We start from the raw sequence: 20,149 nt of genomic DNA on the forward strand, positions 1-20,149 counted from the left end.
AGGTTATATGGTCCGGGAAACCGCCCTTTGTCAGAGGCTTTGGATTAGTTTCACCGAACCATTTCTTTCTTGTACATGGTGCACAATACATAGCACACAAACTCCTGCTAAAGAGTTAATGATAGATCTGATAGCTTTGTCAGCCCAGCACATTGGTGATGTCACATACTTCTTCTACAGTGTAAATTACCAGACTAGAGGGTCCCCACACATGCAGTTGAAATCAGAAGTTTACATACACCTTAGCCAAATACATTTATACTTCGTTTTTCACAATTACTGACATTTAATCCGACTTAAAATTCCCTGTTTAAGGTCAGTTAGGATCACCACTTGATTTTAAGAATGTGAAATGTCAGAATAATAGAAGAGAAAATTATTTATTGCGTCTTTTATTTCCTTCATCACATTCCAAGTAGGTCAGAAGTTTACATACAATCAATTAGTATTTGGTAGCATTACCTTTAAATTGTTTAACTTGGGTCAAACGTTTTGGGGTAGCCTTCCACAAGCTTCCAACAATAAGTTGGGTGAATTTTGGCCCATTCCTCCTGACGGAGATGGTGTAGCTGAGTCAGGTTTGTAGGCCTCCTTGCTCGCACGCGCTTTTTCAGTTCTGCCCACAAATGTTCTATAGGATTGAGGTCAGGGCTTTGTGATGTCCACTCCAATACCTTGACGTTGTTGTCCTTCGGAACAAATTCTTATTTTCAATGACAGCCTACACCGGCCAAACCCAAACAATGCTGTGCCAATTCCACGCCACACAATGGGACTCCCAATCACAGCCGGTTGTCATACATCCTGGATTCAGACCAGGGTGTCTGTAGTGACATCTCTTGCACTGAGATGCAGTGCCTTAGACCGCTGCGCCACTCGGGAGATTATGACATGAGATATGAGAACAATTCCATTAAAATCAAATCAAATGTTATTTGTCACATGAGCCTGAATACAACAGCTGTAGACCTTACAGGGAAATTCTTACCTACATGCCCTTAACCAACAATGCTGTTCAGAAAAATACCTTTAAAAAATAAATCTAACAAATATTTAAAGAGCAGCAGTAAAATAACAATAGCGAGGCTATATACAGTGGATACCGTTACAGAGTCAATGTCAAGGGGGCACCGGTTAGTCGAGGTAGTTGAGGTAATATGTACATGTAGGCAGAGTTATTAAAGTGACCACGCATAGATATTAACAGAGCAGCGGCATGAAAGGGGGGGGGCAATGCAAATAGTCTTGGTAGCCATCTGCTTAGATGTTCAGGAGTCTTATGGCTTTGGGGTAGAAGCTGTTTAAAAGCCTTGTGGACCTACTTGGCATGCCGGTACCTCTTGCCGTGCGGTAGCAGAGAGAGAACAGTCTATGACTAGGGTGGCTGGAGTCTTCGACAATTTTTAGGGCCTTCCTCTGACTCCGCCTGGTATAGATGTCCTGGACGGCAGGAAGCTTGGCCCCAGGGATTTACTGGGCCATATGTACTACCCTCTGTAGTGCCTTGCGGTCGGAGGCCAAGCAGTTGCCATACCAGGCAGTGATGCAACCCGTCAGGATGCTCTCGATGGTGCAGCTGTAGAACCTTTTGAGGATCTGAGGACCCATGCCAAATCTTTTCAGTCTCCGAAGGGGGAATAGGTTTTGTCGTGCCCTCTTCACGACTGTCTTGGTGTGCTTGGACCATGTTTGTTTGTTGGTGATGTGGACACCAAGGAACTTGAAGCTCTCAACCTGCTCCACTACTGCCCTGTCAATGAGAATGGGGGTGTGCTCGGTCCTCCTTTTCCTGTAGTTCACAATCATCTCCTTTGTCTTGACCACGTTGAGGGAGAGGTCCTGGCCCCATAAGGCCAGTTCTCTGACCTGCTCCCTATAGCCTGTCTCGTCGTTGTCGGTGATCAGGCCTACCACGGTATAGCATGTCCCGGAGCACATCGTTTACCAGAGGAAGACAGTTGGCGAGTCCAAATGGTATGACCTGGTACTTATATAATGTCAACTGGCTGTGTTGAATGATGTCTTCATGTCACACCCTGACCTTAGATATCTCTGTTTTCTTTATATTTTGGTTAGTTCAGGGCGTGACTAGGGTGGGTACGCTAGTTTTTGTATTGTCTAGGGTTTTTTGTATGTCTAGGGTTTTTGTAGGTCTAGGGGATTTGTATGTCTATGGTGGCCCAATATGGTTCCCAATCAGAGGCAGCTGTTTATCGTTGTCTCTGATTGGGGATCATATTTAGGTAGCCATTTCCCTTTGGTGTTTGTGGGATCTTGTCTATGTGTAGTTGCCTGTCAGCAAGCGTTTGTATAGCTTCACGTTTTGTTTTGTTATTTTGTTAGTTTGTTCAGTGTTCATTCTTTAAATAAATAAGAATGTACGCATACAACGCTGCGCCTTGGTCTCCTTCATACAACAAACGTGACAGAAGATCCCTCCACAAAAAGAACAAGCAGCGTGTTCAAGAGGAGCGGACATCCTGGGCCCGGGAGAAAGTTGAGTGGAGGACATCCTGGACCTGGGAGGAGGTAATGGCATGGGACAAGACCCTGCCATGGAAGCAGGTGGAGATAGTGCAGGAGGAACGGCGACTATGCGAGGGGACACGGCTGGCACGGAAGCCCGAGAGGCAGCGTCAAAAAAAAAATGGGGGGGAGCACATGGGTAGATTGGCAGAGTCAGGGGTTAGACATGAGCCAACTCCCCATGCTTACCGTGTGACTGGTCAGACACTGTGTTACGCAGTGATGCGCTCGGTGTCTCCAGTTCGCATTCATAGCCCGGTGCGCTCTATTCCAGCTCCTCGCATTTGCCGGGCTAGAATGGGCATCCAGCCAGGACGGATGGTGTCGGCTCAGCGCTCCTGGTCTCCAGTACACCTCCTTGGACCAGGATATCCTGCGCCGGCTCTGCGTACTGTGTCTCCAGTGCGCCTCCACAGTCCAGTACGTCCTGTGCCTGATTCCCGCACTCGCCCTGAGGTGCGTGTCACCAGCCCGGTACCACCAGTGCCGGCAACACGCATCAGACCTCCAGTGCGTCTCCATAGTCCAGTAAGTCCTGTGCCTCCTCTCCGCACTCGCCCTGAGATGTGTGTCTTCAGCCCGGTACCACCAGTGCCGTCACCACGCATCAGGTCTCCAGTGCGCCTCCACAGTCCAGAGCTTCCGGCGACAATTCCCAGTCCAGAGCTTCCGGCGACATTTCACAGTCCGGAACCTCCAACGACGGGCCACAGTCCTGAACCTCCAACGATGGGCCACAGTCCACAGTCCGGAAACTCCAACAGTCCGGAACCTCCAACGACGGTCTCCAGTCCGGGGTCTCCGGCGACGGTCCCCAGTCCGGGGTCTGTCACGCCCTGACCTTAGATATCTCTGTTTTCTTTATATTTGGGTTAAGTCAGGGCGTGACTAGGGTGGGTACGCTAGTTTTTGTATTGTCTCGGGTTTTTTGTATGTCTATGGTTTTTAGTAGGTCTAGGTGATTTGTATGTCTATGGTGGTCTGATATGGTTCCCAATCAGAGGCAGCTGTTTATTGTTGTCTCTTATCGGGGATCATATTTAGGTAGCCATTTCCCTTTGGTGTTTGTGGGATCTTGTCTTTGTTAGTGGCCTGTATAGCCCTAGTAAGCTTCACATTCATTTTTGTTGTTTCTTGTTTTGTTGGTGACATTCTAAATAAATAAAAAATGTATTCTTACTACGCTGCACCTTGGTCCGGTCATTTCCAAGATGACGTTAGTGACACTTCCACTCATCTCCTTCGCGTATTCCAACCAGACGGTAGGCATTGCGAAGGTCCAGCTGTAAAAGATGGTAGCCCACTGGAGAGGTTCTTGATCATAATATCATTCAGATCCCTGTAGTCAATGCACAGACGCAGGGTCCTGTTCTTCTTCTCAACAAAGAAAAACCCTGCGGCGGCAGGAGATGCAGACGGACGGATGCCTCCAGTAGCCAGAGACTCCTCTATGTACTCCTCCATGGCCTTGGTCTCCGGGCCAGATAGAGAATATAGCCGACCATGAGATGGTGTGGTGCCTGGGAGGAGATCAATGGCTCAATCATAAGGATGGTGTAGGAGAAGAGAAGTTGCACATGCCTTACTGAAGACCTCCAGGAGGTCATGGTACTCAGTGGGAACGACAGAGATATCCGAGGCTTTGTTTACGTCCTGAGGGGGATGTCTCAACGACAGCTGTGCCGCTTTAAAACGGGCTCCAACCCAGGATGGAGCTAGTGGTCCAGTCAATAACAGGATTGTGTTTCTGGAGCCAAGAAAATCCCAAAACCACAGGAACATGGGGGGAATCGATAAGGAGGAACTATGTGGTCTCACTGTGGTTTCCTGATGCCCGTATTTGAAGGGGCACTGTGCTATGGGTGACTCTTACAATAGGGCGGCCGTCGAGTGCCCTTGCATCCATGGGGACAGAGTAGTTGAGAGGGAATACCTCATTCGGAAACCATGGAAGCATCCATAAAACTTTCATCAGGCCCAGAGTCAATGAGCACCCAGAGAGACTTAGTCTGGTCTCCCCGCAGCAGAATCACAAAAAAAGGTGGGCAGGTGATGGAAATTAGGGGACTCCCAGTCTGGCTCACCAGAGTAGGGTTTCTTAAGAGGGCAAGTGGCTATATGAAACAAAAATAGAACTGTTTGGCCATAATGACCATCGTTATGTTTGGACATCTCAAGACATCAGTCAGGAAGTTTAAGCTTGGTCGCAAATGGGTCTTCCAAATGGACAATGACCCCAAGCATACTTCCAAAGTTGTGGCAAAATGGTTTAAGGACAACAAAGAGAAGGTATTGGAGTGGCCATCACAAAGCCCTGACCTCAATCCGATAGAAAAGTTGTGGGCAGAACTGAAAAAGCTTGTGCGAGCAAGGAGTCCTACAAACCTGACTCAGTTACACCAGCTCTGTAAGGAGGAATGGACCAAAATTCACCCAACTTATTGTGGGATGCTTGTGGAAAGTTATCTGAAACGTTTGACCCAAGTTTTAAAAATTAAGGCAATGCAACCAAATTCTAATTGAGTGTATGTCAACTTCTGACCCACTGGGAATGTGATGAAAGAAATACAACCTGAAATAAAACATTCTCTCTATGATTATTATTACATTTCACATTCTTAAAATCAAGTGGTGATCCTAACTGACCTAAGACAGGGAATTTTATCTCGGATTACATGTCAGGAATTGTGAAAAACTGAGTTTAAATGTATTTGGCTAAGGTGTATGTAAACTTCCGACTTCAGCTGTACTTTTTATGAATTTATTTTCTAGTAATGTCCACCACTTTTCAATCCTATTATGTAAAAGTTTGGGGTCACTTAGAAATGTCCTTTAAAATAACATCAAATTGATCATAAATACAGTGTAGACATTGTTAATATTGTAAATGACTATAGTAGCTGGAAACTGTCGATTTTTTAAAATGTAATATCTACATATCCGTAGAGGCCCATTATCACTCCTGTGTTCCAATGGCACGTTGTGTTAGCTAATCCAAGTTTATCATTTTAAAAGGCTAATTAATCATTAGAAAACCCTTTTGCAAATATATTAGCACAGCTGAAAACTGTTGTACTGTTTAAAGAAGCAATACAACTGGCCTTCTTTAGACTTGTTGAGTATCTGGAGCATCAGCATTTGTGGGTTTGATTACAGGCTCAAAATGGCCAGAAACAAATAACTTTCTTCTGAAACTCATCAGTCTATTTTTGCTCTGAGAAATGAGGGCTATTCCGTGCGATAAATTGCCAAGAAACTGAAGATCTCGTACAATGCTGTGTACTACTCACTCCCTTTACAGAACAGTGCAAACTGACTCTAACCAGAATAGAAAGAGGAGTGGGAGGCCCCGTGGCACAACTGAGCAAGAGGACAAGTACATTAGAGTGTCTAGTTTGAGAAACAGATGCCTCACAACTGGCAGCTTCATTAAATAGTACCCACCAAACACCAGTCTCAACGTCAACAGTGAAGTAGCAACTCCGGGATGCTGGCCTACTTGGCAGGGTTCCTCTGTCCAGTGTCTGTGTTCTTTTTTCCCATCTTAATCTTTTCTTTTTATTGGCCAATCTGAGATATGGCTTTCTCTTTGCAACTCTGCCTTGAAGGCCAGCATCCCAGAGTGTGCTTTTCTTTAAAAAACAAGGACATTTCTAAGTGACCCCAAACTTTTGAACGGTAGCGTAGGTCCAACCGACCATACATCTGCAGACCACGTATATGGCATCGTGTGGAAGAGTGGTTTGCTGATGTCAATGTTGTGAACATGGTGGTGGGGTTATGGTATGGACAATGAACACAATTGCATTTTATTGATGGCAATTTGAATGCACAGAGATGCTGTAACGAGATCCTGAGGTCCATTGTCGAGCCATTCATCTGCCGCCATCACCTCATGTTTGAGCATAATAATGCACAGCCCCATCTTGCATGATCTGGACACTGAAAATTGCATTTCTGGAAGCTGAAAATGTCCAAGTTCTCCCATGGTCTGCATACTCACCAGGCAAGTTTGGGATAATCTGGAACGACGGGTACGACAGCGTGTTCCACTTCGCGCCAAAATCCAGCAACTTTGCACAGTCATTGAAGAAGAAATAATCCACATTCCACAATCAGCAGCCTGGTCAACTCTATGCGAAGGAAAAGTGTCGCGCTGTATGAGGCAAATAGAAATCACACCAAATACTGACTGGTTTTCTGATCAACACCCCTACCTTTTTAAAGGTACTGTATATGTGACCAAAAGATGCATCTGTATTCCCAGTCATGTGAAATCCATAGATTGGGGCCTAATTCATTTATTTCAATTGACTGATTTCCTTATATGAACTGTAACTCGGTAAAGTAAAAAAAAAAACATTTTTGTTCAGTATACCTTATCATAACGTTATACTGCGGCCAAACCGGTATCTGTACTGAACACCCTCTTATGGTCCCGAGGTTAATGTCATGTTTTAATGTTCCTTCAACGTCCTCAGAACATTAAACAGCATTTCCCAAACGTTGACCTGGTGACCCCAAGGGGTGCATGTTTTGTTATTTTCCCTAGCACTACACAGCTGAATCAAATAATCAACTAATCATCAAACTTTGATTATTTGAATCAGCTATGTAGTGCTTGGGCAAAAAAATGCTTGTGCAGGACAGTTTGGTCAACGCAGCCTGAAATGGACCTAATGGGGACATTGCCTAATGTCTTTTGGACATCCACCGGTTTGCTGGGTTAATACATAAATAGAGTAAATATAATCAAATTAGTTGCTTGTCATAAACTCAATGTAGATCCATCTCTATGGAGTGGTTACATGTTGACACTGAAACTACAATCCCATGTGATCATACACTATGATATATTTAGAGGCTACCAGCACAAATTATTGGAGCAGAATCCCTCTCAAGCAAGAAGACACATGGACACAAGTTTCTGAGCCTAAACAGAATCAAATGATTCACACTTGAATTCATTCACCTCCATACATGCTGAAGCCTTGTAAGGACTACGAATTGCTGCATTGACCAGAGGAAGAAAATTAACAAAAGCTATGGAGAACTCAACCCAAGTCAAGGTCTTTTATCTCTTTGGCTTACAAGAGACATTTATCAACAAATCGGTCTATTTTACCTTGTCTCTTATCACATACCTTCTCATCATCACTGTGAATCTGATTCTGATCATAACAATCATTCAGGAGAAAGGTCTCCATGAGCCCATGTATATCTTTCTGTGTAGTTTATGTATCAATGGATTGTATGGAACTGCTGGTTTCTACCCCAAGTTCTTACTGGACCTTCAGTCAGATGTTCAGGTGATATCTTATGGTGGATGTTTCACTCAAACCTATGTAATATACACATCTGTCATGTGTGAACTTTCTACTCTAACAGTGATGTCTTACGACAGGTATGTGGCAATATGTAGACCACTACTATATCATACAATTGTGACATCTTTAACTGTTAGAAAGTTACTCTTATTGTCTTGGTGTTATCCTTTATTTATAGCACTAATAGCACTTAGTTTAGCAGTCAGAATTCCTTTGTGTGGATCTCGTATTGATAAACTCTTCTGTGACATTCCGTCTATACTGAAACATGCATGTTCACCCATTACCATCAATCAGAATTTGAACAAATTTGTAATAGTGGTTCATGTTTTACAGATACTATTCATTGTATTTTCTTACTGTCAGATTGTAAGTACTTGTGTAAAGTCAGCTAAGGGAAGGATTAAGTTCACACAGACATGTGTGCCACATTTAATAACAATGGTTATTTTCATCACAGTGACCCTGTTTGACACGTTGCAAGGGTGGAATAGTAATGTAAATATTACGCTCAATATGCGTAATGCAATGGCTGTACAATTCCTTGTTTTACCACCTGTCTTCAACCCTGTCATATATGGACTTAACCTCCAGCAGATTCGAAGGGCCATTTTTAGAAAGTGTAATGCACATAAAATCATTGATATGAGACGTTAGTTACATGATCTTAAAAAACAGGGAGTCTTACTGAAGTCAACAAAAATAAAGGTCAAATCTGCCAAAACTGTTGCATGGTTAAATGGTGCTTAATTTCTAGATACCTATATCAAGGGGCACAACTTTGGTTTTAGAAGTGTGGCGACATAATCTGGCAGGGTTTTCTGGGGGTCTATTGCTACTTTCCTGCATTTCTATTGGTCGATCAAACGTAGTCTTTTCTTTCGACCAATCGATTTGTCAATTTTTAAACATGTATATTTCCATATATAGACACACCCTGTGTACCAATTTATATACCATTTCTACCAATTTGCGCGTCAGTTATGATATTCATTATGCACATTTTTGTGGTCAGAGTTTCATTTAATTTATAATAGTCTTTGTATCTCAAAATCATTGTTGGTGGTTGATCTACATTCTACAATCTTAATATAAATGAAAATGATCAAATGTAAAGGCAACTTTACAACTTTTAACAGACACATCTCAACATCAACTGTTCAGAGGAGACAGCATGAATCAGGCCGTCATGGTCAAATTGCTGCAAAGAAGCCATTACTAAAGGACACCAATAATAAATAGACTTGCTTGGGCAAAGAAACACGAACAATGGACATTAGACTGGTGGAAATATGTCCTTTGGTCTGATGAGTCCAAATTTGACATTTTTGGTTCCAACCGACGTCTTTTTGTGAGATGCAGAATTGGTGAACAGATGATCTCCACATGTGTGGTTCCCATCATAAATCATGGAGGAGGTGTGACGGTCCAGGGGTGCTTTGCTGGTGACACTGTTGTGATTTATTTAGAATTCAAGGCACACTTAACCAGCATGGCTATCACAGCATTCTGCAGCGTTACGCCATCCCATCTGGTTAGCGCTTAGTGGGGCGGCAGGTAGCCTAGTGGTTAGAGTGTCGAATCCCTGAGCTGACAAGGTACAAATCTGTCATTCTTCCCCTGAGCAAGGCAGTTAACTCTCTGTAGCCTGGGCGCCGAAGATGTGTATGTCGATTAAGACAGCCCCCCACACCTCTTTGATTCAGAGGGGTTGGGTTAAAGACACAACTGACTAGGTATCCCCCTTTTCCTATCATTTGTTTTTCTACAGGAGAATGACCCAACACACCTCCAGGCTGAGTAAGGGCTATTTGACGAAGAAGGAGGGTGATGAGTGCTGCATCAGATGACCTGGCCTCCACAATCACCCGAACTCAACCCAATTGAGATGGTTTGGGATGAGTTGGACCGCAGATTGAAGGAAAAGCAGCCAACATGTGCTCAGTATATGGGAACTCCTTTAAGACTGTTGGAAAAGCATTCCAGGGGTAGCTGGTTGAGAGGATGGCAAACGTGTGTAAAACTGTCATCAAGGCAAAGGGTGGAAACTTTGAAGAATCTAAAATATATTTTGATTTGTTCAACACTTTTTTGGTTACTACATGATTCCACAGTTGTTATTTCATAGTGTTGATGTCTTCACTATTATTCTTCAATGTAAAAAATAGTAAGAATAAAGAAAAACCCTTGAATGAGTAGGTGTCCAAACCTTTGACTGGTACTGTAGATATTTTTTAATCTTCACAAATCTTAATTCAACTCACAGCCGGTTGTTATACATCCTGGATTCGAACATGGGTGTCTGTAGTGACACCTCTAGCACTGAGATGCAGTGCCTTAGACCACTACGCCACTCGGGAGATTATGAGATGAGATATGAGATCGATTCCATTAAAATCAAATCAAATGTTATTTGTCACATGATCCCGAATACAACAGCTGTAGACCTTACAGTGAAATGCTTACTTACAAGCCCTTAACCAACAATGTTGTTAAGAAAAATACTTTAAAAAAATAAATGTAACAAATATTTAAAGAGCAGCAGTAAAATAACAATAGCTAGGCTATATGCACGGGGTCCCGGTACAGAGTCAATGTCAGGGGGGCACCGTTAGTCGAGGTAATTGAGGTAATATGTACATGTAGGTAGAGATATTAAAGTCACTATGCATAGATATTAACAAAGAGTAGCAGCAGTGTGAAAGGGGGGGGGAGCAATGCAAATAGTCTTGATTACTCCTGCTGGACTGGACGCCGTGCCTAGGCACCGGCGCAGAGGGAGGCTCATGCCCTGGAGTGGGACTGGACACCGTGCCTGGACTTGGCACCTGCGCAGAGGAAGGCTCCGGCCATGGAGTTGGACTGGACACCGTGCCTGGACTGGGCACCTGCGCAGAGGGAGGCTCTTGCCCTGGAGTGGGACTGGACACCGTGCCTGGACTGGGCACCGGCGCAAAGGAGGGCTCCAGCCTGTGGACCATCGCAGGAGGTTCCAGAATGTGGACCGTCGCCGGAGGTTCCGGACTGGGGACCGTCGCCGGAGGTTCCGGACTTGGGACCGTCGCCAGAGGTTCTGGACTTGAGACCGTCGCCGGAGGTTCCGGACTGGGGACCGTCGCCGGAGGTTCCGGACTGGGGACCGTCGCCGGAGGCTCTGGACTGGGGACCGTCGCCGGACTGGGGAGGTGCACTGGATGGTGGGAGAGAGCGCATTCTGGAGAGAGATATGCCTTGTGCGTCTGAGCCACAATCCCCTTGTTCAAAGTATTTGCATTTCCATGAGCATAGTTATCAGCTGTATGTACGATATTGAAGTCCTTTTCACATTTTTATTTTTGTAACAAGCCATCATATCGGATTAGTCCACTAGGGACTTTTCATTTCCTTGTGTAGTAATCAATGTGTAAGCTATCCTGTTTGTGAATATAAATAATTCCGTGTGATTATTTAGCTAATAAATAATCAAACCAATTTGTATGTCGCTGATTCATAATTTCTTATAATTTTTTCTTGATTTAACTAGGCAAGTCGGTTATGACCAAATTCTAATTTATAATGACAGCCTAGGAACAGTGGATTAACTGCCTTGTTCAGGGGCAGAACGACAGATGTTTAGCTTGTTGGCTCAAGAATTCGATCTAGCAACCGTTCGGTTACTGGCCCAACGCTCTAACCACTAGGCTACCTGCCAGGGTTCGTGCAGATGCTAGTGTTCGTGCAGATTTGAAGTCAACGACGTTTGGAATGAGACTGAAGGTAAATAAGAATGAATTGACTGTAACTGATGTAAGAGATCTTTATATCTTTAAGATTTCATTCCGAAACGGTAACTCATTAAATAAACTTTTTCCGTGGTGCCCCAGATTACTACTTAATTGTTATATGGTTAATTTAATAGCGTAATAATTTAACATTATTTATTTATTTTATAAAATAACAATCAAACACAATGACAGGAAAGACAACACAGGTGCACGTCCTTACTCAACATTGACAGGAGAGTTTCAAACAAAAAACAACAAATAAATTGACAAAATTCGTCAATGGAATGAAATAAACCAAAACTTGGTTCTCACAAGTTTATCATAGGTTGTGAGTTCTGCAAAACACATGTCCACTCTGACATTGAGAATAGTAGATAACTAATAATAATATATTCAAAGCATTAACAGAAATTACTGTAACCATATAAACATTGCGGATTAGCAATTATGATAATTAACAGTAAATGTAGGCAACTACTGGTGATATTTGTAATGGGGATATGATAGACATAGCAAACAATGCACACATTCTGGAGAGAGAACTGCCTTGTGCGTCTGAGCCACAATCCCCATATTCTTGGACCGTGGCATCCCTGCGGCCTCCTCATTGAGACAGGGGTGAATCAGTGTCTCGTGAACCATGAAAAAATATATATACAGTGGGGAGAACAAGTATTTGATACACTGCCGATTATGTCCCTAGGACATCCCCTGTTTGCTGGGTTAATGCATAAATAGAGTAAATATAATCCAATTAGTTGCTTGTCATAAACTCAATGTAGATCCATCTCTATGGAGTGGTTACATGTTGACACTGAAACTACAATCCCATGTGATCATACACTATGATATATTTAGAGGCTACCAGGAGCAGTATCACTCTCTCAAGCAAGAAGACACATGGACACAAGTTTCTGAGCCTAAACAGAATCAAATGATTCACTCTTGAATTCATTCACCTCCATACACACTGAAGCCTTGTAAGGACTACACATTTTTTGCATTGACCAGAGGAAGAAAATTAGCAAAAGCTATGGAGAACTCAACCCAAGTCAAGTTCTTTTATCTCTTTGGCTTACAAGAGACATTAAACAACAAATCGGTTTATTTTATATTGCCTCTTATCACATACCTTCTCATCATCACTGTGAATCTGCCTCTGATCATAACAATCATTCAGGTGAAAGGCCTCCATGAGCCCATGTATATCTTTCTGTGTAGTTTATGTATCAATGGATTGTATGGAACTGCTGGTTTCTACCCCAAGTTCTTACTGGACATTCAGTCAGATGTTCAGGTGATATCTTATGGTGGATGTTTCACTCAAGCCTATGTAATATACACATCTGTCATGTGTGAACTTTCTACTCTAACAGTGATGTCTTACGACAGGTATGTGGCAATATGTAGACCACTACTATATCATACCATTGTGACATCTTTAACTGTTAGAAAGTTACTCTTATTTTCTTGGTGTTATCCTTTATTTATAGCACTCATAGCAGTTAGTTTAGCCGTCAGACTTCCTTTGTGTGGATCTCGCATTGATAAGATCTTCTGTGATATTCCGTCTATACTGAAACATGCATGTTTACCCATAACCATTAATCAGAATTTGAACAAATTTGTAATAGTGGTACATGTTCTACAGATACTTTTCATTGTATTTTCATACTGTCAGATTGTAAGGACTTGTGTAAAGTCAGCTAAGGGAAGGATTAAGTTCACACAGACATGTGTGCCACATTTAATAACGATATTTATTTTCATCACAGTGACCCTGTTTGACAATTTGCAAGGGTGGAATAATGTAAATAGTACACTAAATATGCGTAATGCAATGGCTGTACAATTCCTTGTTATACCACCTGTCTTTAACCCTCTCATATATGGACTTAACCTCCAGCAGATTCGAAGTGCAGTTTTTAGAAAGTGTAATGCACATAAAATCATTGATATGAGATGTTAGTTACATGATCCTACACACCAGGGAAACTGCTTTATATCAGAAGCAAGGATAAAATGCACCTTGGTCAACCAAGAAGTAGTCTTTTTTTTCAACCAATCGATTTGTCTACATTTTAAAACAGATTTTTCATATATAGACACATCCAATGTGCCTATTTATCTTACCATTTCTACCAACCTGCGTGCCAGTTATGATTTTCATAGGCACATATTCATGGAACACTTTCATTTAATTATTAATAGTCTTTGTATCACAAAATCATTGTCTGTGGTTAATCCACCTTCTACAATCATTGATATGAAACATTAATTACAGGATCTTACACAACAGGGAGACTTTCTCATATCAGATGTCAACAAAAATAACGATAAAATCTGCCAAAACTGTTGTAATGTTAAATGGTGCCTTATTTTTTGAAATTGCAAGCAGCGCAACTCTGGTTTTAGAAGAGTAGGGGGGTCTGGGGGTCCTCCCTACATTTTCTGGGGCATCTAATGCAAATTTCCTGCATTTCTATTTTCATTTCATGCTGTACACGAAAACAACAACAAAAACCTTGGTCTTTCGACAAATCAACTTGTCAAAATTTTAAAACAGATTTTTCCATATACAGACACATCCAATGTGCCTATTTATCTTGCCATTTCTACCAACCTGCGAGACAGTTAAGATTTTCATCTGGACATATTCGTGGAACACTTTCATTTAATTTACAATAATCTTTGTATCTAAAAAGCATTGTCTGTTGTTAATCTACATTCTACAATATAAATATAAATGAAAATGATACAAATCTAAAAGGAACTTTTGGTGCCACTGTCAACTATGTAAAAATAGCAGACTTAAAGCCAACCCATAAAAACAATGCATCCTGCATGCAGAAAATATACTGATACAATTAAATATCCTATAAATCACATTGGCTATCCATGACCTGTCTGCAACAAACTCGAAACAATGTATCAACTATCAACTGGGTCAGTTATTTTATGACGTTTCCACTGGATCAGAGCATTACATTTTTACCTCTCATGCCGAGTGGTTATCAAAAGGGAGAGAGCTGGAAATATTGTTCAAATACTATTGTCATTCTTAACGGATTCTAAAAACAGACTGTTTACTTGCTGTTTGAGGTGTAGAAAAATTACTTTGAGAAGCTCCACAGTTCATTAGTGGTGGTGAGTTAAGACAATCAGAAATACTATCAGACATATCAGACAAACTTGTTTCTCACAAGTTTATCATAGGTTGTCAGGTCTGCAAAACACATATCCACTCTGACATTGAGAACAGTAAATTACCCTAACCAAATAAGCATTGCAGATGGGAAATTAGGTGAATTAATGGTAAATGTAGGCAGCTACTGGTGATATTTCTAATGGGGAATTGATATATATATTTGTGACTGCTTGACAAAAAATACAAATGTTTTCATTACAGACCCCATTCGTCATACAGTATTCCATAAGGCACCCAGACCTTATCAAAGTTGTACAGTATACCCTTAATCTAGTAATAAATCAAATCTAGTGATACATTATTTGACATTTCTGCCGTCCATTGTGACATTGTGGGAGGATGACCAACCTTCCAATTAATGGCAATGCATTTCTTAGCTGCTATACATGCTATGGTTACATAGTTTCTTATTAGAACAGCCTCCAGTATCAACATTTCCAAGCAAACAAAAACAGAGAAAGTGAGACAAAAGAACATAGTCTTTGCCAGAATGTAGCCAGCTCAGATGAGGCATGACAAAGAATTGCCTTGGTGTACATTTATACATTATATTGTTCAAAAATTGAAATGACCATTATTCCCAGATCTCAGACTGTAGCCTACTCCTCAACTCAAGATGGATCTTTGTATCTATTTACTGATTATTATAATAGACTGCAAAATTCACCTGCGCTCTAAAGACTGGCCTTCCCTCGCTGTCTGACCCTGCTGGGACACCGGTCACCATCTGATCCTGCTAAGACGAGCATAATGTTTATGACAACATTATGATGAGCATAATGTTGTGTACTGACGGTGCACCATGACAGTGAAGCCTGTAGAGCTGTTTATACCATGTCAGTGTGAAAAGTAGGGAATTATATAGGGAAACTGACAGATCAATAACGTTACATTGCTATAATGAATAAAAACTCACATTGCGCTGTCAAAAAACATCAGAATATCAGTGTTCAAACCTTTGGCCGCTGGTTCCATTTCATACACAAATCCAAAAGTAAAGTTTTTGTTAGGCTATTAAGTTGTGATAACGCATCTATGTCTTTATAACCAGGCCTCCTCAGTGTATCTCTCAAAATAAGTGTATAATCACGACCACTTTGAATAAAATGCATTATTCCATTGATGCAATAAGAATAATATTCATGTAACTAGAAAGTATGGTTGAATGTAGGCTACACATTTAGAGTGATATAGTGTGCATAAACAAGATACAAGAAATGCCGAACAGAAATATCACATTCTGAATTTTTTTTAATTTAATCACAACGTTTTTAGAAATCCAAGTTTAATGTATATTATATATTCATATTCTGGCAATTCGAAATTATGTATTTTTACAGTCTTATGGTGGTATGATTGTTTTAGAAATGTATAGCTTCAGGCAGTATGTCAAATGATTTACACTTGTTATCTGGTCTCTTCTTCTCCCGTTACGGGGTCTGAGACGCCGAAGCTTCCCACCATTAGCTCTGACAAATTGAAAACTCTAGTCATTGGCGACTCCATTACCTGTTTACCAATTTATTTATTTTATTATTTTTATTATTATTATTGTATATTTTTTCTTGGGCCTCTATAACTATATCTATAGTTTTTTTGTTGTTGTGTGATTTGGATTAATCCCCTCTACCACATGGAACCCCACTAATCTACCGACGGAACGCACGAGGTGGCTAATAACAGACCTCCATCCTATGCTAGCTTGCTACCGATGGCCTGGCTAGCTGTCTAAATCGCCGTGACCCCAACCAACCTCTCTACTCACTGGACCCTTTTCACTCGACTAAGCATGCCTCTCCTTAATGTCAATATGCCTTGTCCATTGCTGTTCTGGTTAGTGTTTATTGGCTTATTTCACTGTAGAGCCTCTAGTCCTGCTCACTATACCTTATCCAACCTATTAGTTCCACCACCCACACATGCGATGACATCTCCTGGTTTCAATGATGTTTCTAGAGACAATATCTCTCTCTTCATCACTCAATACCTAGGTTTACCTCCACTGTATTCACATCCTATCATACCTTTGTCTGTACATTATACCTTGACGCTATTTTATCGCCCCCAGAAACCTCCTTCTACTCTCTGTTCCAGAAGTTCTAGACAACCAATTCTTATTGCTTTTAGCCGTACCCTTATCCTACTCCTCCTCTGTTCCTCTGGTGATGTAGAGGTGAATCCAGGCCCTGCAGTGCCTAGCTCCACTCCTATTCCCCAGGCGCTCTCTTTTGATGACTTCTGTAACCGTAATAGCCTTGGTTTAATGCATGTTAACATTAGAAGCCTCCTCCCTAAGTTTGTTCTATTCACTGCTTTAGCACACTCTGCCAACCCGGTTGTTCTAGCTGTGTCTGAATCCTGGCTTAGAAAGACCACCAAAAATTCTGAAATTTTAATCCCAAACTACAACATTTTCAGACAAGATAGAACTGCCAAAGGGGGCGGTGTTGCAATCTACTGCAAAGATAGCCTGCAGAGTTCTGTCCTACTATCCAGGTCTGTACCCAAACAATTTGAACTTCTACTTTTAAAAATCCACCTCTCTAAAAACAAGTCTCTCACCGTTGCCGCCTGCTATAGACCACCCTCTGCCCCCAGCTGTGCTCTGGACACCATATGTGAACTGATTGCCCCCCATCTATCTTCAGAGCTCGTGCTGATAGGCGACCTAAACTGGAACATGCTTAACACCCCAGCCATCCTACAATCTAAGCTTGATACTCTCAATCTCACACAAATTATCAATGAACCTACCAGGTACCTCCCCAAAGCCTTAAACACGGGCACCCTCATAGATATCATCCTAACCAACTTGCCCTCTAAATACACCTCTGCTGTCTTCAACCAAGATCTCAGCGATCACTGCCTCATTGCCTGCATCCGTAATGGGTCAGCGGTCAAACAACCTCCACTCATCACTGTCAAACGCTCCCTGAAACACTTCAGCGAGCAGGCCTTTCTAATCGACCTGGCCGGGGTATCCTGGAAGGATATTGATCTCATCCCGTCAGTAGAGGATGCCTGGATATTTTTTTTAAATGCCTTCCTAACCATCTTAAATAAACATGCCCCATTCAAGAAATTTAGAACCAGGAACAGATATAGCCCTTGGTTCTCCCCAGACCTGACTGCCCTTAACCAACACAAAAACATCCTATGGTGTTCTGCATTAGCATCGAACAGCCCCCGTGATATGCAGCTGTTCAGGGAAGCTAGAAACCATTATACCAGGCAGTTAGAAAAGCCTGCAACACTAACTCAAAAAAGTTCTGGGACAATGTAAAGTCCATGGAGAATAAGAACACCTCCTCCCAGCTGCCCACTGCACTGAAGATAGGAAACACTGTCACCGCTGATAAATCCACCATAATTGAGAATTTCAATAAGCATTTTTCTACGGCTGGCCATGCTTTCCACCTGGCTACTCCTACCCCGGTCAACAGCACTGCACACCCCACAGCAACTCGCCCAAGCCTTCCCCATTTCTCCTTCTCCCAAATCCGTTCAGCTGATGTTCTGAAAAAGCTGCAAAATCTGGACCCCTACAAATCAGCCGGGCTAGACAATCTGGACCCTTTCTTTCAAAAATTATCTGCCGAAATTGTTGCCACCCCTATTACTAGCCTGTTCAACCTCACTTTCGTGTCGTCTGAGATTCCCAAAGATTGGAAAGCAGCTGCGGTCATCCCCCTCTTCAAAGGGGGGGACACTCTTGACCCAAACTGCTACAGACCTATATCCATCCTACCATGCCTTTCTAAGGTCTTCGAAAGCCAAGTCAACAAACAGATTACCGACCATTTCGAATCTCACCATACCTTCTCTGCTATGCAATCTGGTTTCAGAGCTGGTCATGGGTGCACCTCAGCCACGCTCAAGGTCCTAAACGATATCTTAACCACCATCGATAAGAAACATTACTGTGCAGCCGTATTCATTGATCTGGCCAAGGCTTTCGACTCTGTCAATCACCACATCCTCATCGGCAGACTCGACAGCCTTGGTTTCTCAAATGATTGCCTCGCCTGGTTCACCAACTAATTCTCTGATAGAGTTCAGTGTGTCAAATCGGAGGGTCTGCTGTCCGGACCTCTGGCAGTCTCTATGGGGGTGCCACAGGGTTCAATTCTTGGACCGACTCTCATCTCTGTATACATCAATGAGGTCGCTCTTGCTGCTGGTGAGTCTCTGATCCACCAATACGCAGACGACACCATTCTGTATACTTCTGGCCCTTCTTTGGACACTGTGTTAACAACCCTCCAGGCAAGCTTCAATGCCATACAACTCTCCTTCTGTGGCCTCCAATTGCTCTTAAATACAAGTAAAATTAAATGCATGCTCTTCAACCGATCGCTACCTGCACCTACCCGCCTGTCCAACATCACTACTCTGGACGGCTCTGACTTAGAATACGTGGACAACTACAAATACTTAGGTGTCTGGTTAGACTGTAAACTCTCCTTCCAGACCCATATCAAACATCTCCAATCCAAAGTTAAATCTAGAATTGGCTTCCTATTTCGCAACAAAGCATCCTTCACTCATGCTGCCAAACATACCCTTGTAAAACTGACCATCCTACCAATCCTCGACTTTGGCGATGTCATTTACAAAATAGCCTCCAATACCCTACTCAACAAATTGGATGCAGTCTATCACAGTGCAATCCGTTTTGTCACCAAAGCCCCATATACTACCCACCATTGCGACCTGTACGCTCTCGTTGGCTGGCCCTCGCTTCATACTCGTCGCCAAACCCACTGGCTCCATGTCATCTACAAGACCCTGCTAGGTAAAGTCCCCCCTTATCTAAGCTCGCTGGTCACCATAGCATCTCCCACCTGTAGCACACGCTCCAGCAGATATATCTCTCTAGTCACCCCCAAAACCAATTATTTCTTTGGCCGCCTCTCCTTCCAGTTCTCTGCTGCCAATGACTGGAACGAACTACAAAAATCTCTGAAACTGGAAACACTTATCTCCCTCACTAGCTTTAAGCACCAACTGTCAGAGCAGCTCACAGATTACTGCACCTGTACATAGCCCACCTATAATTTAGCCCAAACAACTACCTCTTTCCCTACTGTATTTTATTTATTTATTTATTTTGCTCCTTTGCACCCCATTATTTTAATTTCTACTTTGCACATTCTTCCACTGCAAATCTACCATTCCAGTGTTTTACTTGCTATATTGTATTTACTTTGCCACCATGGCCTTTTTTTGCCTTTACCTCCCTTATCTCACCTCATTTGCTCACATTGTATATAGACTTATTTTTCTACTGTATTATTGACTGTTTGTTTTACTCCATGTGTAAT

General features: G+C 42.3%; 2 protein-coding genes across 2 annotated transcripts; both read left to right on the plus strand.

Annotated features, from left to right (window-relative positions):
* The first annotated feature begins 7,437 nt into the window (after nucleotides 1-7,437).
* LOC116353541 (olfactory receptor-like protein DTMT) lies at nucleotides 7,438-8,626 on the plus strand. The gene has a single exon (XM_031789415.1). The coding sequence runs from the start codon at nucleotides 7,572-7,574 to the stop codon at nucleotides 8,508-8,510; it is 939 nt and encodes a 312-aa protein (XP_031645275.1). The 5' UTR covers nucleotides 7,438-7,571; the 3' UTR covers nucleotides 8,511-8,626.
* Nucleotides 8,627-12,650: 4,024 nt separating this feature from the next.
* On the plus strand, nucleotides 12,651-13,945 carry LOC116353709 (olfactory receptor 6N1-like). Its single transcript, XM_031791424.1, has one exon. The coding sequence runs from the start codon at nucleotides 12,651-12,653 to the stop codon at nucleotides 13,584-13,586; it is 936 nt and encodes a 311-aa protein (XP_031647284.1). The 3' UTR covers nucleotides 13,587-13,945.
* Nucleotides 13,946-20,149: the final 6,204 nt, after the last annotated feature.

Source organism: Oncorhynchus kisutch, linkage group LG15, assembly GCF_002021735.2.
Source record: "Oncorhynchus kisutch isolate 150728-3 linkage group LG15, Okis_V2, whole genome shotgun sequence".
NCBI classification, from domain to species: domain Eukaryota; kingdom Metazoa; phylum Chordata; class Actinopteri; order Salmoniformes; family Salmonidae; genus Oncorhynchus; species Oncorhynchus kisutch.